Below are 26,798 nucleotides of genomic sequence, written 5' to 3' on the forward strand. Positions count from 1 at the left end.
CAGATAAAATTACAAATAATTATATTTTTAACTAAAAACCAACAATAAATTAATATCAAATCAATAAGCTGACTCTATTGATTAATGAACCGATTTTATCTCGGAAATGTATTGTAAAATTCATACGTAATTGGAATTATAATTAATAAGAAAATATAAAAATAAAGTAATATTAATAATAATAATCATAAAAATAAAATAAATAAATATATATAATTATAAAAATAAAGTTCAGTTGAAAACAAAGGTTTTATTCATTTATAAAGTTTCTTACAGATAAAATAAAATTCATGACATTGAATAAAAAATAATAGGTTTTTTTATTTAATTTTTAGAAATTTCAAGTTATATTAAAAAGCCAATTTAATATTTTTTTTTAATTTGAATTAATAAGCAAATAGTAATAGCATTTATACACACACTTTGTATATGTTCAATTATATATATGACATATATCAAATCATTTTTACAGACATTTAAATTGAATTTAAATTAATAAACTACGTAAAATTGTCTGTACATGTACTAATAAAATAAAAATATAACATAACCTTATTTAACGTTATAGTATAAGACGCGGTTAAACTATTTTCATAATAAAATTAAATATTAAAACTATTGATTCGGTTGTTTTATACTTTGGTATGAAATATATAGCGAATCCTTTTTTAAATTGACTTATTTATTTAAAAAAAGATTGTGTATCTATAAAGCCAACTTACTTTTAACCTATTTCGTTTTGAACTCATTTTAATTTTAAATTTTGACACAATTAAATATTCCAAATAGTAATTAAAATATTTTATTATTTTTTAATTATAGCACTTAGGCTTTACTATTATTCAATAATTATTTTTATGTTTCATCATTTGTTAGGGACAGATGTTAATTGCTATAATTTTTGTTTCAAAGTTTATTAATCGCTGGATAAAGTTATTTTCTAAAATATATTTTTTAAAATACAACTTTTTTATACTTTGCGTGCTTTTGTCGGTACGCTCTTTTGACGACGCGGTTTTATCCTCGTGATCTTTCGTCGGACTGCTCGTTTTTTATATAGTTTGTAAATAAATAGAAAAACCGATATAAAGTAATAATTTTTCATTATGGTATCATAACCTTTGCTTAATTAAGTACATATTTTATTTTAAAAACAGCGTTAAATAGATTCTATACAGTGATTTGTCTAGTGATATTGATGTCCAATTATATACAAATTTTCCAGTGATTTTGTTGTGCGCTGAGATTTTAATAGATTTAGTTGGATCTTATTTTATTGTAACATAACATTTGTTGCACTTATTGTGATGAACATAAATTTGTAAAACTCCAATTGTGAATTTTAAATTCATTGAATAATTTGTTCTTTCTCATCATTTATGATTTTGTCAAATGTAATTTTTTTTTTGTTAATTGTGATACACAAGTCTGCTTCTTAAATCAGACAATACCTTAATTTTGTTCTGATTAAATTTAAATTAAACAGATATTTTGTTGTGATTAGAATAAGGTAAAAAAATAAGTATTTTATTTTCAAGAGCTCGATTTATTCGCTAATTGACGAGTTCTTATTTAGCTCTTTCTCGCCTGATATTTTTGTCAAATTGTAGGAATATGAATTATAATCGATTCTTCAGAAATTATTATATAATGGTAACTATTTATTAAAAATTCTTAAGAATCATAATTTATTCACGCACAGTAGAGATATTAATTTAGCATCATAAACAATACTACTTTACTCCTTACTTTCTTTTCACACAAAATGTATAATATATGTATGCAGATATCTAGGTAAACAAATGTATAATATATGTATGCAGATATCTCGGTAATCCATTAGTGTGAATATTTTTGCATTTATTGGTTGGAATACTGCGAGGTCGCGGAGCACGAAGAAGTTTCTGAGTAAACAAGACTAAATCTAAGAGGCTAATTTCTATTAATTCAATCTTTATAGATACACAATCTTTTTTAAAATAAATAAGTCAATTTAAAAAATCATTTGCTATATATTTCATAACAAAGCTTAAAACAACCGAATCATTATTTTAAATATTTAATTTTATTATGAAAATAGTTTGGAACTTAAAAACGTATTACAGTAATTTAAGAAAAAAATATTATTTAATAAATACAGTGTAACTTTGATTAACAAGCAAAATAAATAGTTAGCGTAAGATATTTAGCTGTTATTGGTAACTAGCTGTCAAATTAAATATATCTCCTGCTATCCATTATCGTATTTTACATTGATTCATTTGAGAAAAATTGTTTCGGGTTATAAGTAATATTCTGGAACGAATTATGCTCGATCAGCAAGATTCCACTGTATAGAGAACTTTTGTATTAAATTATAATTATTTATATTTCTTTCTTTGGTTTACTAAATCATTGGAATTGCTATTTGAATGTCAATATATTACATTATAAAAAAATATTTTACTGTGAGGTAAATTACCATTTAGCCCATTAAAATATCAAATTCTTTGTTGAATTATGATGATAGGTCCAATAATTTTTGCTTTAATAGCAAATGCTGATATATCGAATTTTAGCAACAAAAAGTTACGTAGTTATTTTAACAAAGTTATATATAATAATAGTAAAAAAAAAAATTTAATTAATATTTTTTCTAGCTTGTGAAACATGAAAAATGTATAAAAATATATTAAATATGATTAAAAATGGCAATTGAAAAAATTCTTATGATTAATTTTACTATAAATTGTTCAAATTACAAAATTTAAAAAAAACATTAGTTAATATAAATTTAAAATATTATTTATATAAATATTTGTTCATATAAATAATTATATTTTTTTATATTATGTAGTGATATTTTTTTGAGGAAATTAATTACTATATTTAAATCAGTATTCAGAATACATCTAAAATTATGAAACCATACTATTACATACAAAAAAATTAGGCTAAGTTAGGTTAGGTTTCCATTTTATACTCATATTTATAAATTTAGGTATATCTGAACTTAAAGTTATGAGACTCGGCAAATGTGTATCTGAATTATAAATATATAAATACAAATATAATATTTAAAAATTATGTTCATATAAAAAGACAGGCTTAGTTAGGATATGAGTATTATTTACCCTAACTTAGCCTTACTCAAAATATTTGTTAATGAAAAAGTGCACATGTACATGTGTATCTAATTTAATAAATATAAATACAAACATACTATTGCTAAGAAAAAATATGTTTTAGACTGGGTTCACATATTAGAAAGAGTTAGGTTGAGCTAGGCTACATTACGTACCCTAACCTAGCTTAACTCATAATATGTTGTATAAAGAAATATGTAGAAACGATTTATTAAATTAGCTATCACCATTCAATTTTATTCAACGAGATAATTATTAAGTGTACTTGCACACTTATGATTGAAGATCATATATGAATGGTATTTTCATAACATTTTTTAAAATTTATATAAAAAAAAATCGTTACATGGTATATTTTATATTTCTATTAAAAACACTATCACTACGGTTGAGTTTAATAAAAAATATTTTTGTACCCGTCATATATATTAATTGATTAAAAAAACATTTTTTTTTTTTAATCACGAGATTTTTAAACGTTATAGTGTTTTCCTTTGAATTTATTCGTTTATTTGTTAAACGAAGCTATTAATTGAAACGTTTTAACGATTAAAATTCGAGCAATGTCAATTGCATGTTGCACGACACGTCGGTGCCATACATGCTACAAAAATAACACAAAGTTACTGAATTAACACGCTCGTTTTGGTTATTTATTATTCACTGTGTGTTGGTAATACATTGCTTAAATATCTAATTACAATAAATAATAAATGTAAATATTTTCATACCTAGCATCCGTATAATGGCTTTGCGGGACTGGACCTGCCTCGTCTCCCCGTGGACAGATCCCTTAACTCCCTTGCCTAGATGGTGTCTGCTTCTGGCTCTTATTCTGAATCCCATCCTACAATACAGGACCAATATCACGCCGGCAGGCAGCATAAAGAACACAATGCTGCTGAGCTCCCACACAGGCCAGCCGTAAGGTGGATTTAGCATGGCGCAAAATGCGGACTCGAATGATTTGTTGTTGGAATCTGTGGAAGATATGTAAGTCACATGAACTTTAAAGTGCATATGTATACTAGTGTGTCAGCTCCTTCAATATCAAAAGGCGCTACTATTATATTTAAATTCAAACTAAATATATCATTAAGTTAAAATTTTATTGAATTTAAATATAAATATAATTAACAAATAATACATGTACATATTTATACAGAAAAATAAAAAATATAATAGCAAATAATAATAATTTAAAAATATGATATACGACAAAGTTTTACTTATTACAAAATATAAACACCTGAGCGAAACTGAAAAACACATTACACATAAGCAAAACGTAACTGACGCATCGATCACCGTCTCAACCTAAAAGCAATTTAAAATTGTTGATATCCAAAGTAAAAATATGACACACCTGGATTTTAATGTTTTTTTATGTTTCGTAAAAAAAATACTAAAAATAAATTAGTCCTGGCCTGTTGAATTTAGGTGAAAAGAGTATTTTGTATTATAAATGAGACATCGTTGTAAAAACTTTTATCTACTTCATTGCAAAATATACACAGGAAATCATAACTTTACATTTTATAAATTGAAATGGTGCTCCTGAGGCACTATCCAAGTTGTACCAATCCAAAGCGTTAATGTCTCAGGCACACATTACGAGTGCAAAGTTATTAAGAAATTCAGGTGTTTCTTTGGACAAAAATATAATTTATTCAACTTAAAATTAAATAATATTTGGTAAACAAAAACCTATATTTTGTATTGCTAAACTATTGCAAATTTTTTTGTGTGTAACTTAGTTAAAAATATTTTAGTTCATCTGTAAAGAATAACAGCTTAAAAAAAAAATTTAGTAGCTAACTTTTACACTTATTTGAGTCTTAAAAAATGTGGGAATCTGTTTTTTTGCACCAAATTTTTTTGTAAGCACCAAAATAATAATGGTTTCTGAAAGTTTTTTTTTAAAAAAGTACCAAGCATATTTTTTAATTTTTAAATAAAAAAACTTTCAATGAAACTTATAATATGAAAGATTATATATTGTGATTTCATATTTTTTACGAGTTGTTTATATTTAAAGAGCTATTTATATTTAAAATTACATTCGTATTATTTATAAAGGGTGCAATATAATTAAAATGATTGACAAAATCAGAACAGCAATCACAATAAAGCATTCAATATTAATAAAAAATATTTTCATTTAAAAGTCGCAAAATTATACGATTTATATTTACATAAGAAAAAAGAACAAAGCCCAATAATTTTACAAATTAGGTTGTATTTTATAGATATAACGTATACCCAATATAAATTAATATATTTAATAATACAATATATTAATTCTTATTCAAATAAATTATAATAAATTATAAATTAAAACATTTTTTGTACTGTAACCATAAACATGGATAATGAATTTTCTAAGAATTTCTGAAAAATACAATGTACCTAAATTCTATCCTTGAGAAATTAAGAATGTCACAAGATCATAAAGTTTTTCATTTTATCTCTTCGGGGGTTTGAAGATGTGGTAATCTATTATTACCGATAACGATCAATCACGTTAGATTAGATTTTGCAATATCAAAACTTTATAGTTATAAGAAAAATGTCTTTCAAATTGTTAAACGACAGCTGACAATGACATATGAAGGTCAAATACAAAGCTTGTCATATTTTTTATAAATCGAATTTTTTTCACCATTATCGTTAAATACAGCCTAGATATTGTAAGTTTAATTTAAATGTATATTAAAAAACTATATATTTATCAATATTGATTTTTTATTTCTTAAATAAATATAAATTGTTGACATACATATATTTTTTTAAATAGTACTAAGTTTATTTCTAGACTCGTATTATATTCTTGTATATATATAAATAAGCGCACAACCTCCGTCAAAACTTTATCGTCTTATTGTTTAAACAGTTATGCGAATTAGCATAAACGACAGAGGCAAACTACATAATATTCTTTAATCCCCCATCACAACTTTCACGGACCTTGCTCGCAAAATCCTGTTAATTAATTTAAACTCCAGCTTGACAAACGATATTTATGTATGTACGTTTATAAAGCAAAGGTATATTTTTGTGTAAGATAAATAAATATTACCAACAAAATATACTGCTATGTAAAATAACATACTATCAAATATCATACATCCATTTCCCAATTCTGGAACCCGAAATGTGATTGATGAATTCCGATCATACGTAAACTTGCAAATCGTTTTAGAGCTTAGAATTTTTTTATTATAAATGAATATTATATTTTTGTACATCTCTGGTGATTTAATATATGGTACATAGGTATTTAAATCAATTATTTTCTCGTCGATGAAATAAATTATGAGGGTTGTCGATTTTAATTTAATTTTGATTTGGAATAAAACTTCGTAAAACGATTAACCTAAATAAAATCAGCAATGTAAATTGTAAAAATGTTGATTTAATTTAAATTATAGAATATTGTGCGGTTTTACATACTAATAAATATTAGGACAGATCTCCTTTTGTTTTATTGCTACAACTTTTGTTATGCAAATTATAAACTATAGACTAAAGTTACTTGCTTACTATTTGTTGAATTAATCAAATCAAAGGACTTTCGCCCAATCTTTTAATGTCTAAATTTGCCTTTGCAAAGTCCAATCTAGCATTTTATTCTTTTTTTTTTCTGCAAACAATTACTTATATAGAGTGACAAATTGTCGATTTTTCTCATTTCTTGTGATTAAGTAAATGGTTAGTCTGATATAATATGTTAGGACCAAAGATTGAAAAACACTGGCGCTCAAGTAGCGGTGATATTTTATTAGCGATAAATTCAAAATAGGCGGATGAAGGAATTTTTGCGAAACAAATCAACCCTTGATTTATATTTGCAGCTGCCTAATCGTCCGTGAGCGACTTAAGATAAAAACTCTAAATTAGGGAGCGTACCATAAAAAAGGCGATTAAAAAATAATGTCTTTCTGAATAAAATGATGAGCTGAATTTTTACGCTAAAAGAAAAGCAAAACTTATTTTTATTAAGTCATAACTTCATAATTCGGATTGCAACTATGAAGTTCACATAAGTTTAAACTCATGAACTATCATGTACAAATATTAAATTTTGGATATACGAACTTTACCATGTCAGTCGAAGAGCGCTTAATCTCCTTGTCGACCGACCCCGAAAGTCAGCGCGATATCAGAATGCACACCGATGGATGATATTTGTTTCTCGTCGAGTTCTAATTGAAATATACGAGCTAAATCACCTTTGAGCTGAGGGTGTATTAATACGTCGACGTCAACGAACGGTTTTGGCTCTGAGATTAATGCTAATTCCGATACAGTCAACGCAGGACAACGCCTCTCTATGACGTCGATTCACACAGTTAGCCTTAGAAGACAATAGAAGATGCTACAAACCCGTCGACATATCTCTACGATCTCTTTGACTTAACCAAAACATTAATGTCTATTGGAACAAAGCCATTGTGAGAAAAGACAACCAGCTTTGGCTTAGTTTGTGATTAGTAATTACTTTATACCTCCGTTAAGATAATATATAACTTATGCGACAATCACATTCCATAAACTTTACTTGAATTGTAATTACCTGTAATTTATAAAATGTTTATCTGAGCTGACTTTTTAATCAATCAGGAAGAAAACTGTGACTTTGAATTAAATTAGACTATCTAATAATTTTCATTTTGATTAGAAAATTAATTTTAAAATGTGTCTTACTTTAAAGCTGTTTTTATTTGTAGTATAATCTATCCAAATAAGTCGGCTTCGAAACTAGTTTTAAATGCTTAGTAAAAATACTACATTAATTTAAAACGTAAAAGTGACTATATACAAAATAAGGGTTGGCAGATACACTTTAATCAAACCCTCGTCTTTCAATTCAAGTATCGAATAAATACTGGATTCAGAATCCTATAAGGGAATTTAAAACGTGAAGTTTACCAGAGTCAATAGTCGAAATCTATTTAATATACATGTGTAATATATTTCATAATATTCCAAGAAACTGTTCAAACATTTCTACTACATATTCGATATTGTTTAAGTGGTTAATATCTCAAAGTGCTTGAGAGAGCAAAATTTAGGTTGTAATTAAAACTTTAAAGTGTTAATATCGAAAACAAATCATTTGATGAATATTTTGTCAGACGAAAGTAATAAATAATCAGGCAATAGTTTCCATAAAAAAATGTATGATAAGAACTTGATATAAGACAGCAAAATTTGAATTTCAAATCTTAAGATGTGTTAACTTTAAAACATCTTGGAATATAATATATATATATGTGAATTGAACTTAAAACGATCCTATCATAGATTATAAATATTAAATGTGATTTGGCAGTTTTATTTTTTTTTTGTCATAATGAATAATTTAATTTCTCTTTAATACTTTATCAAGGCTAATTTAATTGTTTTTTTCTGCATCAACGTTATTTTTATAATAAAATTTTTATCCTGAATTTTTCATATTAAAGCTCAACATAGCATATTTTCCAACCCACATACAAATATCAAAGAAAATTCGTTTTTGATCGCCATAGTTTTTCGGGTCCAAATTTTTTGCTACTCAAAACCTCATTGTTCTTTTGCTCATATAAACACAATTCCAGGAGGGGAGTAAAAGGTAAACATTTTGTCCGGATTGCAAAATGGTTCTGGGTCGCTCAGGGACGTCCTTTTTAGGAGCTTTATGAGAGACGCCCGAGCTAAGACGTCATTAGACTTAATGAAATTGAATTTTAGATGTGAGCACCATAATGATAAGTCATTTTGCGAAATTACGCGCGTATTAACAAGACGCTGTTCTGCGTTTGGCGCTGACTTATACAGCAATTTGCTTCTGAAACACGCACTGCCGAAGCACTAAATCACACCAACACAATAGTAAAGATTTCCGTCTTATTTTTCCGACAGGGGTACGAAATAATATGCTGATTCTTATCTACGTGATAATATTATATAATATAAAAAAATGTATCATATATGTAAAAATAGCATTTTTTTTATAAAATATTTACTCGCTAAAATATACACTGTATATTATATTAAATAAATATATAATATAATATGATTCAGTTAATCTACAAATATATTTTTTCGCTGAGGTCTGTGTGACGTAGCAGTGTCAAAGACCGCAGCAATCATTTGCTAGTCAATACATAATTCCGTCTGATGTGAGGTTTGTAAAGTAATCCTAATCATCTTAAACTTGTCTATATTAATTCCAATGACGTTACAAACAGACTAACTGTAAAAAAATGAAAGCGAAAAATAGGGAAAAATTCTTACTAAATGCTAACTAAAAATTAGAAACTTGCGCACAACAATGCCAATAAACAAAATAAATGCAAGACTTATATGCCATACAAATCAAAGCACATAAATAAATTAAAAAAAGACCATTAAACTACAATAATTGCATTATTTATTCGGAATTTCTAAGAAATGAGTTTTTTTAATCAGCATTATATAAACATATTTGTGTTGGACTAGAAGGCTTGTAGAAAAGACAAAAAAAAGAAGTGGATAATACTTAGAAAAAATTAAGTGGAGATATGTAAAGTTTCAACCGATACAACGCTTCACGTCAGATCTAGTCGAGCTGAAAAGTCACCGGAGTCCAAGAGTTCGACTAAATCTCTTAGACGAATTAAAGACTTTGTGTCGCAAAGTCACTTAAATTGACATGTCACTGTATGAATATACTAATAATTAAATTAATTGTACACATATGCCTGTCCGGTCTGAAATAACACCAGAAATACTATTTTATTTAAATTACAAAGCTTTAAAAATAATATATAGTACACATTTTTATACTAATCTTTAAAAATTGCCGATTAACCTTTAAATACATTAATTTTTCATACTAGAAAATATTACATAAATATCTCGCAAAACGACACTAACCCATTAGTCTCGTGTATCAGTGACTATGATAAAAACAATAATAATAAAAACGATCAGGAGAAGGTAGTCATTAGTAGCTACTAGAAGACACAGCAGACGCCCGTCGCCCGCGGACAACATACGAACATGGACTCATACATCCCGCCGCCGGTTTCTCTATCACCGCTCGGAGAATATACTGTCGGTGTCACACCAATCAGAACTCTGAGGATCGTCTACTGACATTATGCCTCCGCCAACTTCTTCACCACATCTCGGCATTTATGATCTGTCGCAACATATGTAAATATAATGTAATAAAACTAGATTCCACCCTGAGTCTCACTAGCTACCAAGTCATTTACAACTGGACACATGCGTTTAGTTATTAAGTTGATCTTAATATAAACTATACAGAGATCCTATACTTTTACATGTTTGATATTCTTACTAAAAAGCAAAAACGAGTTATTTTATATTTATCTAGAAACTGTGTTTTTCAGATTGGTTAAAAACGTATACATAAATTTTACAAGATTTAAATATTATTGTTATGTAATAGAAAACATACATTTTTGGAGTATGAGGTAAAATATTACACCCATTACATGGATGCCAACATTTGAGATTCTGAATTGTTTACTTTTCCCCATACAACTTTATGGCACTCTGTATATATTTTATTTATATGTTTATGATGTTAAAGTATTTTACGCTATATACAGATAATATATAAAATGATTTTACCTCAAGTTATATTGTATTCTATGTAACATATTACCAGTTATATTCAAATTATCATTGTATGTATAATATATCAATAGTTAAGGTTGACCTCTATTTACCTTAGTCAAATACAACATCAAATAGACAAGGCTTATTGATGTTTGTGTTTGATTAAAGTTTGTTATGACTTTGTGCGTTTCGCTCCAAATATAATAACATGATTGTACTGTAAATTATAGCTAAATATAAATCTGTGTGTCGTCAGCTGCAGATAAAATAATGAGGGCGAATTTTCCCACATGGACCCCTATATTTTTTTTCTAGTAGCGTGTCGAAGCCAGAAAAAGATGGAAACAAATAGCCCTTTTAAGCCAAGGTGCGGGCTGAGTAAAAATATCCCTTCCCCCATAGGACCCCACGGCAAGAGGCCACTGTTTGCCAAACAATGGGCGCAATATCCTCGAATCAAGTGGCCCGAGGTGTAACAGTGAACTATTATTAAGTTTTTTTTTTCTTTACAAAAAAAAACTTCTTTTTACATTAACATTGTAGTGCTTAAAGAGAATTGGCTTAGGGTCTCAGTAGATAAAGTTGAACAGTGCGGTTTTTAAATGAAAATGTTTTCTCGATGGGAAAACCAACAGAGCAGGCAAAGTTATTCACAGTGCGTTTCTTTCCGAACAGTCTTAAACAATGCCGATGGAATTTCAAGTAGAATTGAAAATAAAAAGGATGTTTATTGAATCGCCTAAATTTTCGTTGTATTTTATACTTAACAGTGTACTTAAGATATTCGATAAATTGAATACAAACTACATAATAAAACGCTAATTGAATAGTTAATATATTTGTAAAGGTTTATTTCGAGGACGAATTGCTCGATTTTTACGTGGATTTCTTCTCTATTTATTATATTTTATAACTCTTCGAGAAGCATTGTGTAATAAGTACAGTTTATTACCGCCAGAGAAACATGAGTGTTAACTACAATGTGTTCCAAGTGTATTTGAACGTAACATCTAACATAAGTATTTTATTATACATTTATGTTAAATTAAGGTGTATTTAAGATAAGATTTTTTTAAGCGCATGTGAAGAAAGTACATTTTTTAACTAAAGTTTACCAGAATCAATGGTAATTTCGAGATTTTGTTGAACGTTTATTAGCTAATAAAAAAAGTATTTATAGACTAACGATGATAAGTAAAAGGGCACGCCGACAAAGCTTGCCAAGACAATCCCGCGCAATAAAAATAAAAGTAAGTAAAAAGCATATTTATTTATTAGTATGGTAATAAAAAATAAAAAAGTCAGAAAGAAAAAAAAATACTTCAACTCTCGCATCGAGAGATTTTGTCACTGTTTTGATAGAAGACAGAAGATTAGTAACAGTAGAACGAGTGGGACGAAGCCCATGCTGTTGGTCCAACAAAACTTACCGAAAGTTGATTAAAGACTATGGATAATTATTTGGGACAATTTAATAGAAGCTGACAACACTGCGACTGATTTATAGTTATTTGCGCACAATTTGTCACCCTTTTATGAATAAGGGTGATTTTTGCGCATCTCCAAAAAGCAGAAAATGACAACGTCTTAAATAAATTAATTGTATTCTACGTCAATAAATAAATATTTTGATTGGAATGTTATTAAGCACCAACCTAATTTCCTAGACCTTATTTCGACTTTTGATTTTTAAGCCTTCGAAATATCAAGGGAAAAAATAATAAAACACAAAGATAATAAATAAGCTTTCTGAAATATATAAAAGATACGTTCTATCAACTAAGAAAATATATGTAATAATATGAATCAATAAAACCTTTATGAAAAACATTGCTTAAAAAAAAATTTTTTGCGTATGTTTTCCTGTGAATTAATTTATTTATTAATTATGTTTTTATATTACAATTAGAGTATATATTTCGTTTTGAAAACACTCGCTAAATTGCTTGTTGACTAATATACTTTTACTTGTTTTGGCGTTTCTCTATTGACTTGAAAGACCTTTCTCGAACACGCGTACCATAATTGAGCATTGTAGATGGGAAAAGCTTTAGAATAGCTAAGGGATGGTACCTCATTGTTGCGCAGTGAGCTAAAGCATTAAGGCACAATGATTTCCGCCGCATTATTTGCCACTTTTTATATACATAAATTGTGTGCAAATAAACATTTTTAAAAGTACAGTGTGTCTAAAAAGAAATTCCCATTTTAGTAATGTGCAGGGAAACGATACCTTGAAATATATAAAAATAAGCACTAAACAATTCTTTCTGTGCTCATGTAAAGTGTTAACTTTCTTTTGTTTTACTATTGATTCATTATATATTATTTAGAATCTCTTATATTTTGAGAATAATGCATTTCTAAGTGCTTCTATTTCGACTGATTATCTTCTATTTATGTTTTTAATACAGTATATTATCTAATTTAATTACTAGTAAAAACACACTAATGACAATGATACATTAAAATATCTTTTAATGATATAAATCCTTTTTATTGTTATAAAAGTACTGTTTTACTGCCAACTAATAAAAAAATCAATTGCGTGAATTGCGAATAAAACATTATTTCACAAAAAAATAAATGATTAGTAATATATTAATGAAGATAGTACTGCTATTTTTTAAAGTCTTGAACTTTAGTTAATAAGCGGTCTATTTTATTTATTTTATTTTAACTGTGCAACGTTTGATTGAGTGTTTAATAAATTTGCGGGCCGCGTGCTCTTATCTCTCACTCACTCTCGTCATTAAAACACGCGAGCGATCGAAAAGAAAAGTATCTCACCGCACGCGCTTGATAACACATATATTGATTATTTTGTTTTAAATGCTTTTAGGTACATAATACCGAGTAAAAAATAAAACTATTACTTTAATATTAGTTTCATTAAGTAGATTGCTTGTTATAGCAATATCTATGTTTCTTAATCTTCTGTTGTAACTAGGCTTAATGTGTCATAAATGGATCTAATCTGTAGCAACTAGATAAGTCAATCATATATAATGAATATTTAAAAGTAATAAATCAGTGACACATATATAAGTAATTTTAAACTATATTATAATTTATTATCAATAGCTATAATTTTGCAGCAATTTTATAAACATAAAATTGAGTCTGCGGTCTCTGGTTACCAGTCTAGACCTTTCGTACTACGCTTTCAAACTTTATTTGAAATATCTGCTACTTTACGCATACAATAATGTAGGTGTAGGCTCTGCTTCTAAATTTATATTTTAATAAGAAACCCACAAAGTTTTACTGCTATGATTTGATGCTCTGGGTTTAAAATTAAAAATTTTATGGTGTCAGTATCGATTTCTCGTAATTAAAAAATAGATAATAAATAAATATTGCGTATCATTTCTAACCTTAATTGTATTAACTTAAAGATTGTTATAATAGCGGTTTTACCACCAGCTGCAGTTATTTGGTTATTATATTTTTTATAGCTATCCAGGTTTATATTTATAGCCTTTAGGTGGGTTTCAAAAAAAGAGCAATGTCTGTTTGTTCAAAAATAAATTGTTTAAATTTCAGTTTTATTATCGCGTTAACCGTTAGCAATCCATGGTAATATTTTTAATGCGCGAACTAATAATAATAGCTATTAATATTTCCTACTTTCTCTAACCCAAGTATGAAAATTTAATAAAATAGTTTTTTGAGAAAAATTTTATTCCTTGCTTTTACGTGTTTAAGATGTTTATACATGTAAGAATAATTATTATTTTATTTTTTAATTATTAATTTTAATTTTTAGATAAAAATTATATGCTTCATTAAGCCAAAGCAAATTTGTTGTATACCTTATTTTTAAATAAACATTTTTTATTATATGATTTGCTGATTTTTTTAATTTAACCACAAGTAGCTTCCCAAATACAGACTAAATAAATAATTTTTTTTTTTTAATTACAATGCATATTTTAATTTGCAGAACCCTTTAACAAATTTAAAGATAACAAAATTGAATTATTTAGAAGTATATTTTTTAAATAATATATCGTATCTGCGAGCATTTAAAACTATTTTAAATGTTTTCTTCGTGACATTGGGACATAACCCATTAAAGTATTTATTGTACTAGTATTTTTTATTTTTATTTTATTTTATTTTTTTAGATTAAATTAAGACCATCGTGGCCTAACAGGTTACCCCAATGCGCCACGATGGTCGAAAACAAATTTTAAATTTATAAAACAAAAAAAAAACGTATATATACATAAATAGAACAATACTTACAATAAACATAACAAAAAATTATAAAATATCAAAATTAAATGAGACAAACTGGATCAGCTCCTTGTAGCTAACATTAAACAGGTCAATATGTAATGCAAGCGTATTAAGGAGCCGTATGGCCATAGCTATAGGCGAGTCGGCAAGTGCGGATGTCCTAGCCCTAACTGCCATCAAAAGAGGTCTCGATCGTGATTCTCGAAAATGTTCCGGAACCCAAAACTGGAATTCCTCGAGAATAGCTGGATTGTCGACAGCACCTTTTAGTAGTTTGAAAAAATGCTTAGCGACATACAGCTTTCTGCGAGAATTCAGCGAATCATATCCCAACGCCCCTAAAAGAAAGGCGCTGGGATATAAGTACGGATAATAACCAAATGTCCTTTTGTAAAGGTATCTTAAATACCTTTTTTGAATTTTTTCCACTAAAAGGGAATATTTGGCTATTCGGGGATTCCAAATTATAGATCCCGATTCAAGAATGCTACGAACTAAGGTGTCATAGAGGATGCGAATAACTGACGGATCGTCAAAGTGAAAGGCATTCCTCATAACAAAGCCGAGCATCTTGGAAGATTTATCACAGACGTCGTGTATGTGTAGAGAGAACCTCCATTTGCTCTCGAAAGTGATTCCGAGATCTTTAATGGAAGTTTCTCTAGTCAAAATGTTACCATCGAGATGGTAGAAATAAGCTGATGGCGAACGGGATCGAGAAAATGACACAGTATGGCACTTTCCGACACTAAAGGGCAGACGGTTAACGGAAGCCCATCTCCACAGAGAGTCTAAATCACTTTGTAGAGAGAAGGAGTCCACAACAGATCGAATGCATTTATGTAATTTTAAATCATCTGCGTACAGAAGAAAACTTGAATTTTTAATTGCTGTATTTATGTCATTAATAAATAACACAAAAAGCAGAGGTCCCAGATTGGATCCTTGAGGAACCCCCGAAGGGGTAAAATATTCAAAGTCCTTGTATATTAATTATTATGATGGCGAAGGCACAGTGAATTCGGATTTGAAGCCGCTGCTAATGAAAATGATATTTCTACAAATTATTTAAATATAGGAAATAAACACATTTTCTAATTTAGATATACAAATCAGGATCGTTATCTTGTATTTAATGCCCCTCAAACAAACGCATACTATCAATGTTTGATAGATCTATATTTCTTAGCATCATGATAGAACTATTAACTAAGTTTGCGCTGTGATAATCCAATTGAATTAAGGGATCTTAACTAAATCACTGATAGCCATTATCTTGGCAATTGAGTGAAATAACCTAGCATAATCTATTAAATCGTGAAATTTATTTTATTTACATTTTCTTTAAAATTGCTGCTAAGTATTGCTCATTTTATAAACCATTTATTTGAAGTACTCAGATTATTATTTAAATGGAAAAAAAATGTGAATATTATATATAACTGTCACTAATATCACTTAGGCTGTACTAGGTTGCTGCAATTTAAATAAGTACCTAACTACATATTTTATTTAAAAAGTAGCGTTGACCTATTAATTCGCAGCATGACGTGCTATAAAAAATTCATATTGCTAAAGTGTTCCATTCGCGAGTTTCTAGTAAGACAGGCAGACTTTGAGAATGTATTATAATGTAAAAAGTATGAGCCTCTTCTGACAAATAATGTTTTATTTATTAGATGTATTATTTATCCCTCTATCAAATAGCCCAATACAATTTTCTCATAATGACCACGTTTGATGTATAAAGGGTCGATTTAACCACTGTGCTTATTAACGTGCAACGTAACAAGGCTTCTAATTAATAAGATATTGTAAACCAATAGCCTTCGTCGGATTCCACTGGAAGATAATCCCATGAGATGGGGGCGGAGAACATCCTCGGCATACTAATGGTCATTTTCTTGGCTCGCGATGATGCAAGAATTGTGTCAAGGTTTTGAGATGCTATACCCCTACTCTAAATGAAAACTACAATGCATGAATGCGCATTTGGCAAACATGAACATGTCGATAATTTCTGGCTATATGCGCAAAAAAAATATTTGTATACCACATAAAATATGTGGTATTGTAAAGTCGATTTACTAATTTCTAATAAAAATAAGTAAATACCTGCGGGCGTATAATGTGGACTTGTTATAAAGTTAGGTCATAATTAAGTAAATCTTTAACGTGATACTTTATTTTCGTCATTTCGCTGAAATGTTTAGAATATTAACATATATACCGGTGCCTATGCATGTATACTCTAAAGATAATCTTATGATGATATATGAATGGATTAGGATCGTAAGGTAATTACGTATATATTATATGTTAATAAGCACATAGGTAACTAAGCCGATAATTCTCAAACTAAAGGACACGACTCGGGAGCGTGTGGAAAGCCTCAAAATATTTCAATAATTGAAAAATAATCCACAGTTAATTTTGTAAACAAATGTACAGTAAATGCAATTTAAATATGCTATATTATTTCTTGTTAAAAGGTTGTACTACTAAATAACAAATACTTATTTTACTGGTGTTTTTAAAGTAAAGTAGAAATTGCTTCTCTTGAAAAAAATATATTAACATTATAATTTTAAATACTGAACCTGAAACTTTCTTTGTAATAAAAAAGGATTAAGCAAAAAAGCACAAACATGGTTATTTTTTTTCATAATTAGGTTGTTATCAATAATAAAAAATTACAACAAATATTTCCCAAACGTTAATATTTTTTTTCTTAATAATTGATAGATTACGTAAATAACTAAGATTAGAATCCTATGTAATTAGTTTAAATAATTTATTTATTTGACATAAGCAGAATTTATATATGACAAAAAAGTTATTTATTTTCGATTATTTCTTTGTTGTGTATATATTGTATGCTGCAACAATAATACGTATTATAAGTACGTACATATGTAGCGAAAGCGCGCAAAACAAATACATGCCGTCAAAGGCATGCAGCTCAGCTCCTCTGCTGATGTGACAAAGTGTCGCATCTTTTATTCGAGTCAGCTTTGTTAAATCACAGATGGGGATGTTGGTGGGCCAATTGCATCGATTTTTGATCCTACCATCAAAATATGTTTACGCATTTAAGTGAAACTGTAACATGGCCACTTTCGAAGTGATTTTTGCGTAGGGTAGACGCATTGTTTATTGTGCATTCTTGTTGCACAAAGGGGTAATTTTTCCGGGTGTTTACGGGTAATAACCGCCTCGGGACGCATGTGCTAACAGGTGGTCCGTGAAATCTTACTATTATTACACAATTTTTTAGCAATGAGTTCTTCATTTAAATTTTACGTTGCTACTTTTTTTATACCGTTTGAAATTCACGTATTAAAAAAAAACATATGAGCCACTTTAAAATTAATCATAAAATATATTATTGTATCTATCATTTTTTTCTAGATAGAGTTTTTTTCAGTTTTTCGACTATTATATTATTATTAAAAATTTTATTAACATTATGACAGTAATAAATTTGAGTTTTGTACCTTTAAAAATATCAAAAAAAAAATTTTTTTTTAAATATATTTTTTAATAAATTATAGTTACTGAAATTTGACACATTTGATTTTGTTAATCTAGTGAAAACACTAGATTAATTGAAGAAAGAATTTAATGTATGTTTTTGCTGCAAATATAAATATTTTCTATTATTATTTTGGTAATTCAGGGCTATACTAAAAATAATAAAAAATATTTAAATATTATTGACAAATTTAATGTGTGTCAAAATTTAAAAATCAAGAAAATTTAAAAAAAGTTTATTTTAACATCAGTTTAGTTTGAAGATACCCAATATTTTTAACAAAAAATTAAGTACGTAATAAAAAAATTAAATTAAAAATCTTTAAAACAGTTTAAAATACAAAAATAATGTTTATATGCGTTGTAAAAAAATAGTTGTATTTAGACCATTTTTTTTAATAGATAGAGTTTTGCGTTTTACGCTTTATTTATATATTGCTTTTGTTAAAACTATGATTGTAATAAAAAAAATTTTTTTTTACTTTAAATAATTCTAAAAAAAATATGTAAATAGTTTCTGCTGATTTTTTTTAATAAAATTAACTACAAAACTCTGTGTTGCTGAAATTTGTTATATTGGATTTAATTGATCTAGTGAAAAACACTGGATTAATGGTTATAATTGAAGAAAGAAATTTATATATTTTTTATGGACTTTAGGATATTTGCCTCGAAGGACAATAGTTTTTTTATTAAACAATTATTTTCTAAATACTTTTTTGGCAATTCAAAAGAGTTTAGCAACTTGTCAAAAAAGCGATTAAAATTTTCTACAAAAATTGTTCCCCTTTTTATTATTACATTTTTATCATATGTAATACACTTTATAAGTTTTAAACATTTTTATAATAAAATTTATATATGTAAAGAAGTAAAGCAGCAGTTTTATACTTGCTTTGTGGTAAAATAAATAAAAAATATATTTTTATTTGCGATTAATATGAAATAATCAAAAAACTGCGCTGTAACAAATATTTTTCTGCCTACTAATTTAATAATTTATGTACCTAATTTACTATTAAGAATGACGTGAATTCTTAACTATACTTATTTTCATAGTATTATACTATACATATTTTTATTTTAAATTTTTTATACAAAATATTTTTTTATAATTTTACCTCTACTATCGTGTGATCAAAAAATAAAATAATTGCAATATTTTATTGAATGTTAAAATATCGTTAATCGAAAATATATTTACGACTTTTTAATACCTTTCGTGCTTTTATTATACGCACTTTTATCGGTGTGCTATTTTTCCCACGCGCTTTTGATGGCACCGTTTTGTCCTTTGCACTTACCATTTTATTATATTTATATAAGTTATATAGCACTACCTACTTATACGTCATTTTAGCTTAAGAATTTATTTTATTTTCTACATGTACATGTGTATACGAAACAGCAATTTGTGTTTATTAGTTAATATAAATCCATTGACAAGGATAGATAGCTAACTAACAATACAATTCACGATTGTGTTCCTGAATTCTTTAGAACCATATTAAATACCACACGAAGTTTTCGAAGTTAAAGCTCCAATTATAGTGCTACGTAATATAGATCATTGCTATTATTTTTCTGTTAGTATAATTTTGTTCAATATATTGATTTTTGTGTAACGTACAGTTTGTATATGTTAATTATACAAAAATATTTTTTTCAATGGGTATGCCTTAAATATCAAGTTATCTCGGAAACAGGTTCATTTCTGGATTCCAAACGTTCAGCTGAACCACGGAATGCGAAGAGAGAAGCGGTAGTTCATGCGATTTTCGAGTTGAATTGCCCTCCTATTGATTGAAGTTCGTAAGAACTTAGTGAGTCCAAGTTAGCTCTTTAAATTATGACGCCTTGAAGACCAAAGTGGATGTTTCAAGTGTGTCAGGAAAATTGTAATTTAGCATTGATGTTCAAAAACTTTTGAGAACATCTGATCCAATTATTTTATTGCTGATGAACACGACATGAACACGACGCTACCAAATGTAATTGATACAATAAATAGAAAATTGAGACATAAATAGAATTCTCACGCACTCTTAAGATATTATTTATTTTTACCTAAAACAACAAATAAATATTGATTATAATAAAACGCTACATTAGTCATTTATGAGATGCGCTAATCAGTGCTGCTGAGAATTTTTATTGTCATATAGTTATTATTGTTAATGTAGTAATTGTGTTCATACATTTATAATTTTTATGAACATAATTTAGCAAATAATATTCCTTTTTATTACAATAAAGAATTTACAGCTGAATTCTACTTCATTGCTCATTTATATTTAATGTATTTCATTATGTCGCTTTTGTAACAGCTGTATACACATTGTGTTTGTATTTAATCGCATTTTACCCGTATCATATCAGCCATTATAATGTGTTTATAAGTAATTGTATGTTTCTGTTCCTTTTTCAGCATCAAGTGTCTGCTATCATTAAAGTCATTTATAAATGGAAAAACACGTTAGCAAATATTAATTACTATGTTTATTACGGTTGCACAAAAGATAATTAATTAACCTTACACTTGAATGATAATATTAGCAAAGCTTTACGAAAAGATCAATTAATTAATTAGGTAATTCAATGACGTCTTTTATGTAATGTTTTAAGCATAATAGGCTCTGAGAGAGTAATTATAAAATATAATTTTATACATAAAATTAAATTCGATTAAGTAATTTTGTATGTAGATTGATAAACGCATTTTATTTGTATTTGTCCAACGAATTTTTTAATGGTAAATAATTTATAAATTAGCTGTAAATTTATAATTCGATTCGCTCTCTGTTTATTTTTCAAAGGATATAATACTAATATTATATTTAAAATATTCCCAGTGGATTAAAAGTTCTGGAATTAGCAAGATTACCAGACTAAACTTACTTATATTATATAATTAATATTTATCAGATAAAGTTCAAAAGCCTGTAAGGTTCATTATAATAACCAAACAAAATGTTTCCTCAAAAGCTCTAGTTGTAAAAAGCCGCGGAAAGCTTTAATCTGCCTACCTATAGAAGTTATGCTGTTCTTTCATCGATTCATAATTGAATTTTTGATCTTACTCCATTAATTTCAAACAAAATGGTTAAGACTAACCTTTAAGATTAATTAAAAAGATGCACGATCCTTTCTATAATAACAAATAAAATTAAGTTTTGCATCATGATCTTAAAGAAAACACGTTTTTATTAATTATAAACATATTGCCACGAAAGCACAGAATAAGGGATTTTTTTATGGTTGCAATATAAAATTTTCGCATGTGCAAAATCTTAGGTGTGTATCCCTCACGTGTGTTAAAACAAAATTAAATTCATTTGCACACGAGGCGAAAAAACTTTTAGGGTCTCGGGCGCCAGGACGTGTTACTACATACGCAAATCCGTGACTCAACTTTAGTAAAATTTATATAAAACTTGTGTAATGTAACTGCGGTTCATTGTGTGTGTAAGTTTGCATGTATATGTGTTTTTGATTGCGGCAGTAAAACTGCTACTTTTCCTACGTTCGACTGTAAATTCAAATCCTATGCATGCAACGTGTCAAGAGGATAGAAATAAACCGAGAAGTTTATGATGTGAAAAAAAAGAGTAACATAGTAATCTAAAAGTTAAATATATTACATGTACATGCACATGTACTTTAAAATTCACAGATAACCTATAAATAATTAATTTGTTCACAAGATCTATACAATATTGTACTTTTATAGCTTTTAATTCAGTTGATTCATTGATCACATAATCATAATTAACAACTGTAACGATATTATATTTAATCTAAGTAATGAAAAGATTGGATAATCGTTCTTGTACAATAGTCGATCTTAAATAATTATTAATTAATTTTAACTTGTTGAAACTTCTCTCTTGCGAAGCAGTGGAAATAGGAAGAGTGAGAAATATTTGGGGAGCAACATTGATATTCGGATATTTCGCAATTAATTCAAATTGACAAAGAGTCTGTTGAATATCAAGCAATTATAATGTTTTGTAATAATATAAAGGGTTTTCATTTTACATTTGTGCGTGTAGGTATTTATATACATTTTACTATATCGTTGTTTTAGTTATGTACTATATCGTTGTTTTGGTAATAATATCAACAACCTATTTTTAAAAATACAGTTTATCTACATAAGATATAAGATGCAGCAATTGCATCTTAGTTTTTGTGATGAATAAATATTTTTTTTACCTAATTATACTTATTTGAGCGGATATTAAAAGCTCCATAATTTTTATATTTTGTATATAATCTTTATAGTAATCATTTGATTTTAAAAATTTTACTTTACTGTACAAAATTCAGCACGTATTTACCAGATAATTTTTTCTATATTTTAAAATTGCTCAAAGCTTTTTGTTATAAATAACTATTTGTTGATAGAATCGTATTTATTTAAGCTGCTAATAAAAATTCTATTTATTTTGCTGTTATGTATATTTCATATAAAAAATATTTAAATTAAGATTTTGGGTTACAATTTTACAATACAAAGCTTAAGAATTTTATTTATTTTTTATTACAAATCTGGCCTTCATGACAACAGGTTTCCCATATTCCATTATACAAACAATTATTATTCAAAAACATTAAAAATATTACTAATATTATATTAGTACTAATAAAATATATAAGCACCCTTTTTCCAACTATCACGCAAAAATATCCTTGTTGAGAAGCTCCACGGCTCGTGCGAAAGAATTAAGGACGTGATCGCGACTCTCTAAGACTTGTAAGCACGATGGATGTTTGACACGTTGATCTTTTAAAAATAACTTATTCACTGTCGATTTTCTAAAATTTATTAAAATTTTCATAGCCTTCATTAAAAATAATTATTTTATTTTTATTACAGAATTATTGTTATTTAATTTGTTACTAAAATAAAATAACATATGCTTTAAATATATTTTTAAAAACTTTTCAATTATGAGATGTAATGTTACAATACAAAATTCAATACATATTTAATTGTTGATATTTTCATATTTTCCCACTTTTCCATAGCTAGCAACGTTGAATCGTGACTACTTAAATATTGAAAGTCATTCCTACTTACGACTTTAAAGTCGCTAATATTATTTGCACGGTATCAATATTTAACTAAATTAACACATTTTTATTCTTTACTATAAAGAAGTAACTCTTATTTTGCTCAAACAAAAAAAAATAGTAGAAACACTAACTCATAAATCGTTTCTAACCGAATCATCCGTTTATCCGACTCTCACACCAATTTCACCCAGATAATAATTTCATAATTAACTCAATTAATTAATTACGTTCATAGGTATCAAAATACAAAACTTAATATTTCATCCAACTAATGCAACACAGAGTGGACAATTCCAACATTTAATTAGCAAATTGAACTTTGCGAGCTCCTGCTTAATATTGCTCTATTATATAAACACAAAGTATTTGCCAATTATTTGTTTAACGCTGGTTTACCAAGCGGTGGTTATTCAAGTAAAGCCAGTGCAATCTTCAATACCCCTACAAAACATAGCTCAGTATCTGTGCTACCTTTACATAACAAGTTGTTCGGTTAACTAGTTAACCAGAGTTTGTATTGATACAATTCATATTCACCATATGCACGCCGGTTAGCGATGCAGATCGAATTTTCTCTGTTATTATTTGATTAGGGGACGAACTTTGTTGAAAGTTAATCGGTTATTTCATTGCTTTGTATAACTATGTTATAATATAATCATAACAACAAAAGCCTCTGTCACGGTGCACTAGCCTAATTATATCGATTAGTATAATTGATAAGATTGTAAATACATAAAGATGTTATTAAAAGAGTACAACAAATTTGCGTTTTTATACAAAAAAATATTTTGCAATAAATATTAACATTTCTGCCGTTAATTTAATAACATGCATTACTGCACACAAGTGATAAATTAGTGACTAAGCTACTGATGAGATTAGCGTTATATATTTACATTGAAACTTTAACTAATATATTTGTATTAAATAAATAAAAAATGTGTAAATTGACACGAAGCATTTTCCACAAATTAAAGATTTAAAATAAATGGAGGAAGGTGATTTTTGATTTGACAAATTTCTTTGATATATGACAATTTCAAAGTAGTACGTTTTATATGTATGTTACATGGAATTGTAAAAAAAAATATAAAAACGAAAATAACTATAATATACGTTGAGAAAAAACGTTCGTAAAACATTTTTCATCGGCGGAAATATTGCTCAGGACTTAAGCACGGTTAAACAATACAATAGTAAGTTTGCGCTCAAGTAGCCTCAAAATAAAAACAGAGACAGCAAGTGGTTTAATATAATAATAAATTGCTGAAAATATCCAACCAAGGTGAAAAGTCAAAAAAACACTTATCAAGTCAAAAAGCTGGAAGCCGTGAAGCGTTGCTGAAGATTTCGATAACAAAACTTAATCCTCAAAAAAATTACAATAAATGTTGCACGCTAAGCAAACTAAAATGCTAAGAAAAAAACATATAGCCAATTCATTGCTTATGACATTAAAGAAATACAAAAAAGTCATCACATGGCCTACGAATCTGAGGGTTTGCAATCAATGCTTTACATTATTCAATGAAGTCCTTTTTCATATTTAATAACGAACAAGCGTCACGGTCGCTTGTTTAAGCATTAACTGCTTTTGCTCGTTTTATCCAAATGCATCACGCAAAGCTCGTTTATATGGGTTGTGACAGTTTACTAAATTTATTGTTTAAAAACTTTCACCATTGTTGTTCGTGAAAAGTCAGTGTTATGCTTTCAACAACATATACAAACGTTATTTTGAATAAAATTGTATCTCTTGTCTGCATTTCTATATATAAATCTTACATCAGAAAAGTATTACCTGAAAGTTAAAGAATGTATCTTTGTGACTGTTGAAAAGCGTCGATTGAAGATACAGTCAAAATATATTATCAAAGTTTACATGCACTGAAAGTAAACACATATTTCAGGCATTGTTCCCACGTCAAGTTCAGGTACAATAGAGTTCTGTAAATTCTTTTTATAGTTTCATTTATTAGGATTTTATCTACCATCACAATAATACTTTTTTATATGTACTTGTATACTTTTTTATATTTTTAGACCACATGAAAAGTATAGATACAAAGCTACTATAAATGAAAGTAAATTTTTCTTAATTAGAAATGTCTGCGTGATGATGTTAAAATTTTAGAAGTATCGGTTAATTCATGTCCGTAAATTCTTAATTTTAGGCTTACGAAATGTAAGTTTGTTTTAAAGTATCGATTACAATTTGTAAATATTTTTTCGAACACTATTTCTGCTTCTTGAAATGCTTCAACTGCTACTCTATTATTCTAAAACATACAAAATATTTTTTTTAACATTATAAAAAATTATAAATGTACGTTAGAGTAAATGTCATCATTAATTATATGTATTTTAAGAACTTTATTTTTAGTAACAAAATATTATTGTAATATATTATACATATATTCTAGTTGTATATAATTTACACTGAATATATCTAATACTCAGTAATAGTATAAACATGTCAGCTTCATTCTCTATTAAAATAACTAGGGGTATTATTAACCGGAATATCAAATTGCCAATTTACGTCAATATTGTTCATAAGGCATGATTTTAATGTAGTAATTAATACCATTGGAATTCTGAAATGGGTTATCAAACTTGCTTGTAAATAAATTGTCGAAACTTATGAGCATGAGTATATTGTACATATTAAGATTGTCTAATGATAGACCTTTGCATATAGAGTTCTGATTTAATGAGTAGTATTTCCTGTCTAGACATAAACGATATAGAACATCTAAGTTTCTAAATATTATAATTAACATAAAAATGTTTTCTGAATTAAATAAAGTTGAATGCGAGAGCTAGCAAATCGGGTATTAACACAAATACTTGCAATTTCTAATATTATCTAAAATACAAAGACCATTCAATGTCCTTTGCCTTTTCAAATCGCTTATAAAAGATTACTTCTGTATGGTATCATACCATTGGAAAAGGATTTTAAGGAAAATGAAACAAAATGTAAAGTAACTTAAGCTATTCCTTATAATGTGCCATTTCCTATTCGACCGGTATTTTGAGGATGAGTAAAAGATAACCATTATTAAAACCTCTTAATGAATATGTTTGAAAATCTTTTGACGAATCGTTCGATGGCCTAAGCTCACAAAGAGAATATTGTACAAAGCTTAATATATACAATATTATATGCTGTATTTAAAATGTAATTTAATA

The 26,798-nt window shown here is 27.5% G+C and overlaps 1 protein-coding gene across 2 annotated transcripts in view; it reads right to left on the reverse strand.

The window, feature by feature from the left end:
• CapaR (Capability receptor) overlaps nt 1–26,798 on the reverse strand; it is a 179,591-nt gene that overhangs the window by 13,579 nt on the left and 139,214 nt on the right. For both annotated transcript variants that reach the window (XM_088186403.1, XM_088186404.1), the window contains exon 5: nt 3,857–4,105. In XM_088186403.1, the coding sequence (XP_088042529.1) occupies nt 3,857–4,105 (249 nt within the window). The remainder of the gene's footprint in view (nt 1–3,856; nt 4,106–26,798) is intronic.

This window comes from Plectrocnemia conspersa, unplaced genomic scaffold, assembly GCF_051122295.1.
Source record: "Plectrocnemia conspersa isolate PC_06_02 unplaced genomic scaffold, ASM5112229v1 ptg000005l, whole genome shotgun sequence".
NCBI lineage: Eukaryota > Metazoa > Arthropoda > Insecta > Trichoptera > Polycentropodidae > Plectrocnemia > Plectrocnemia conspersa.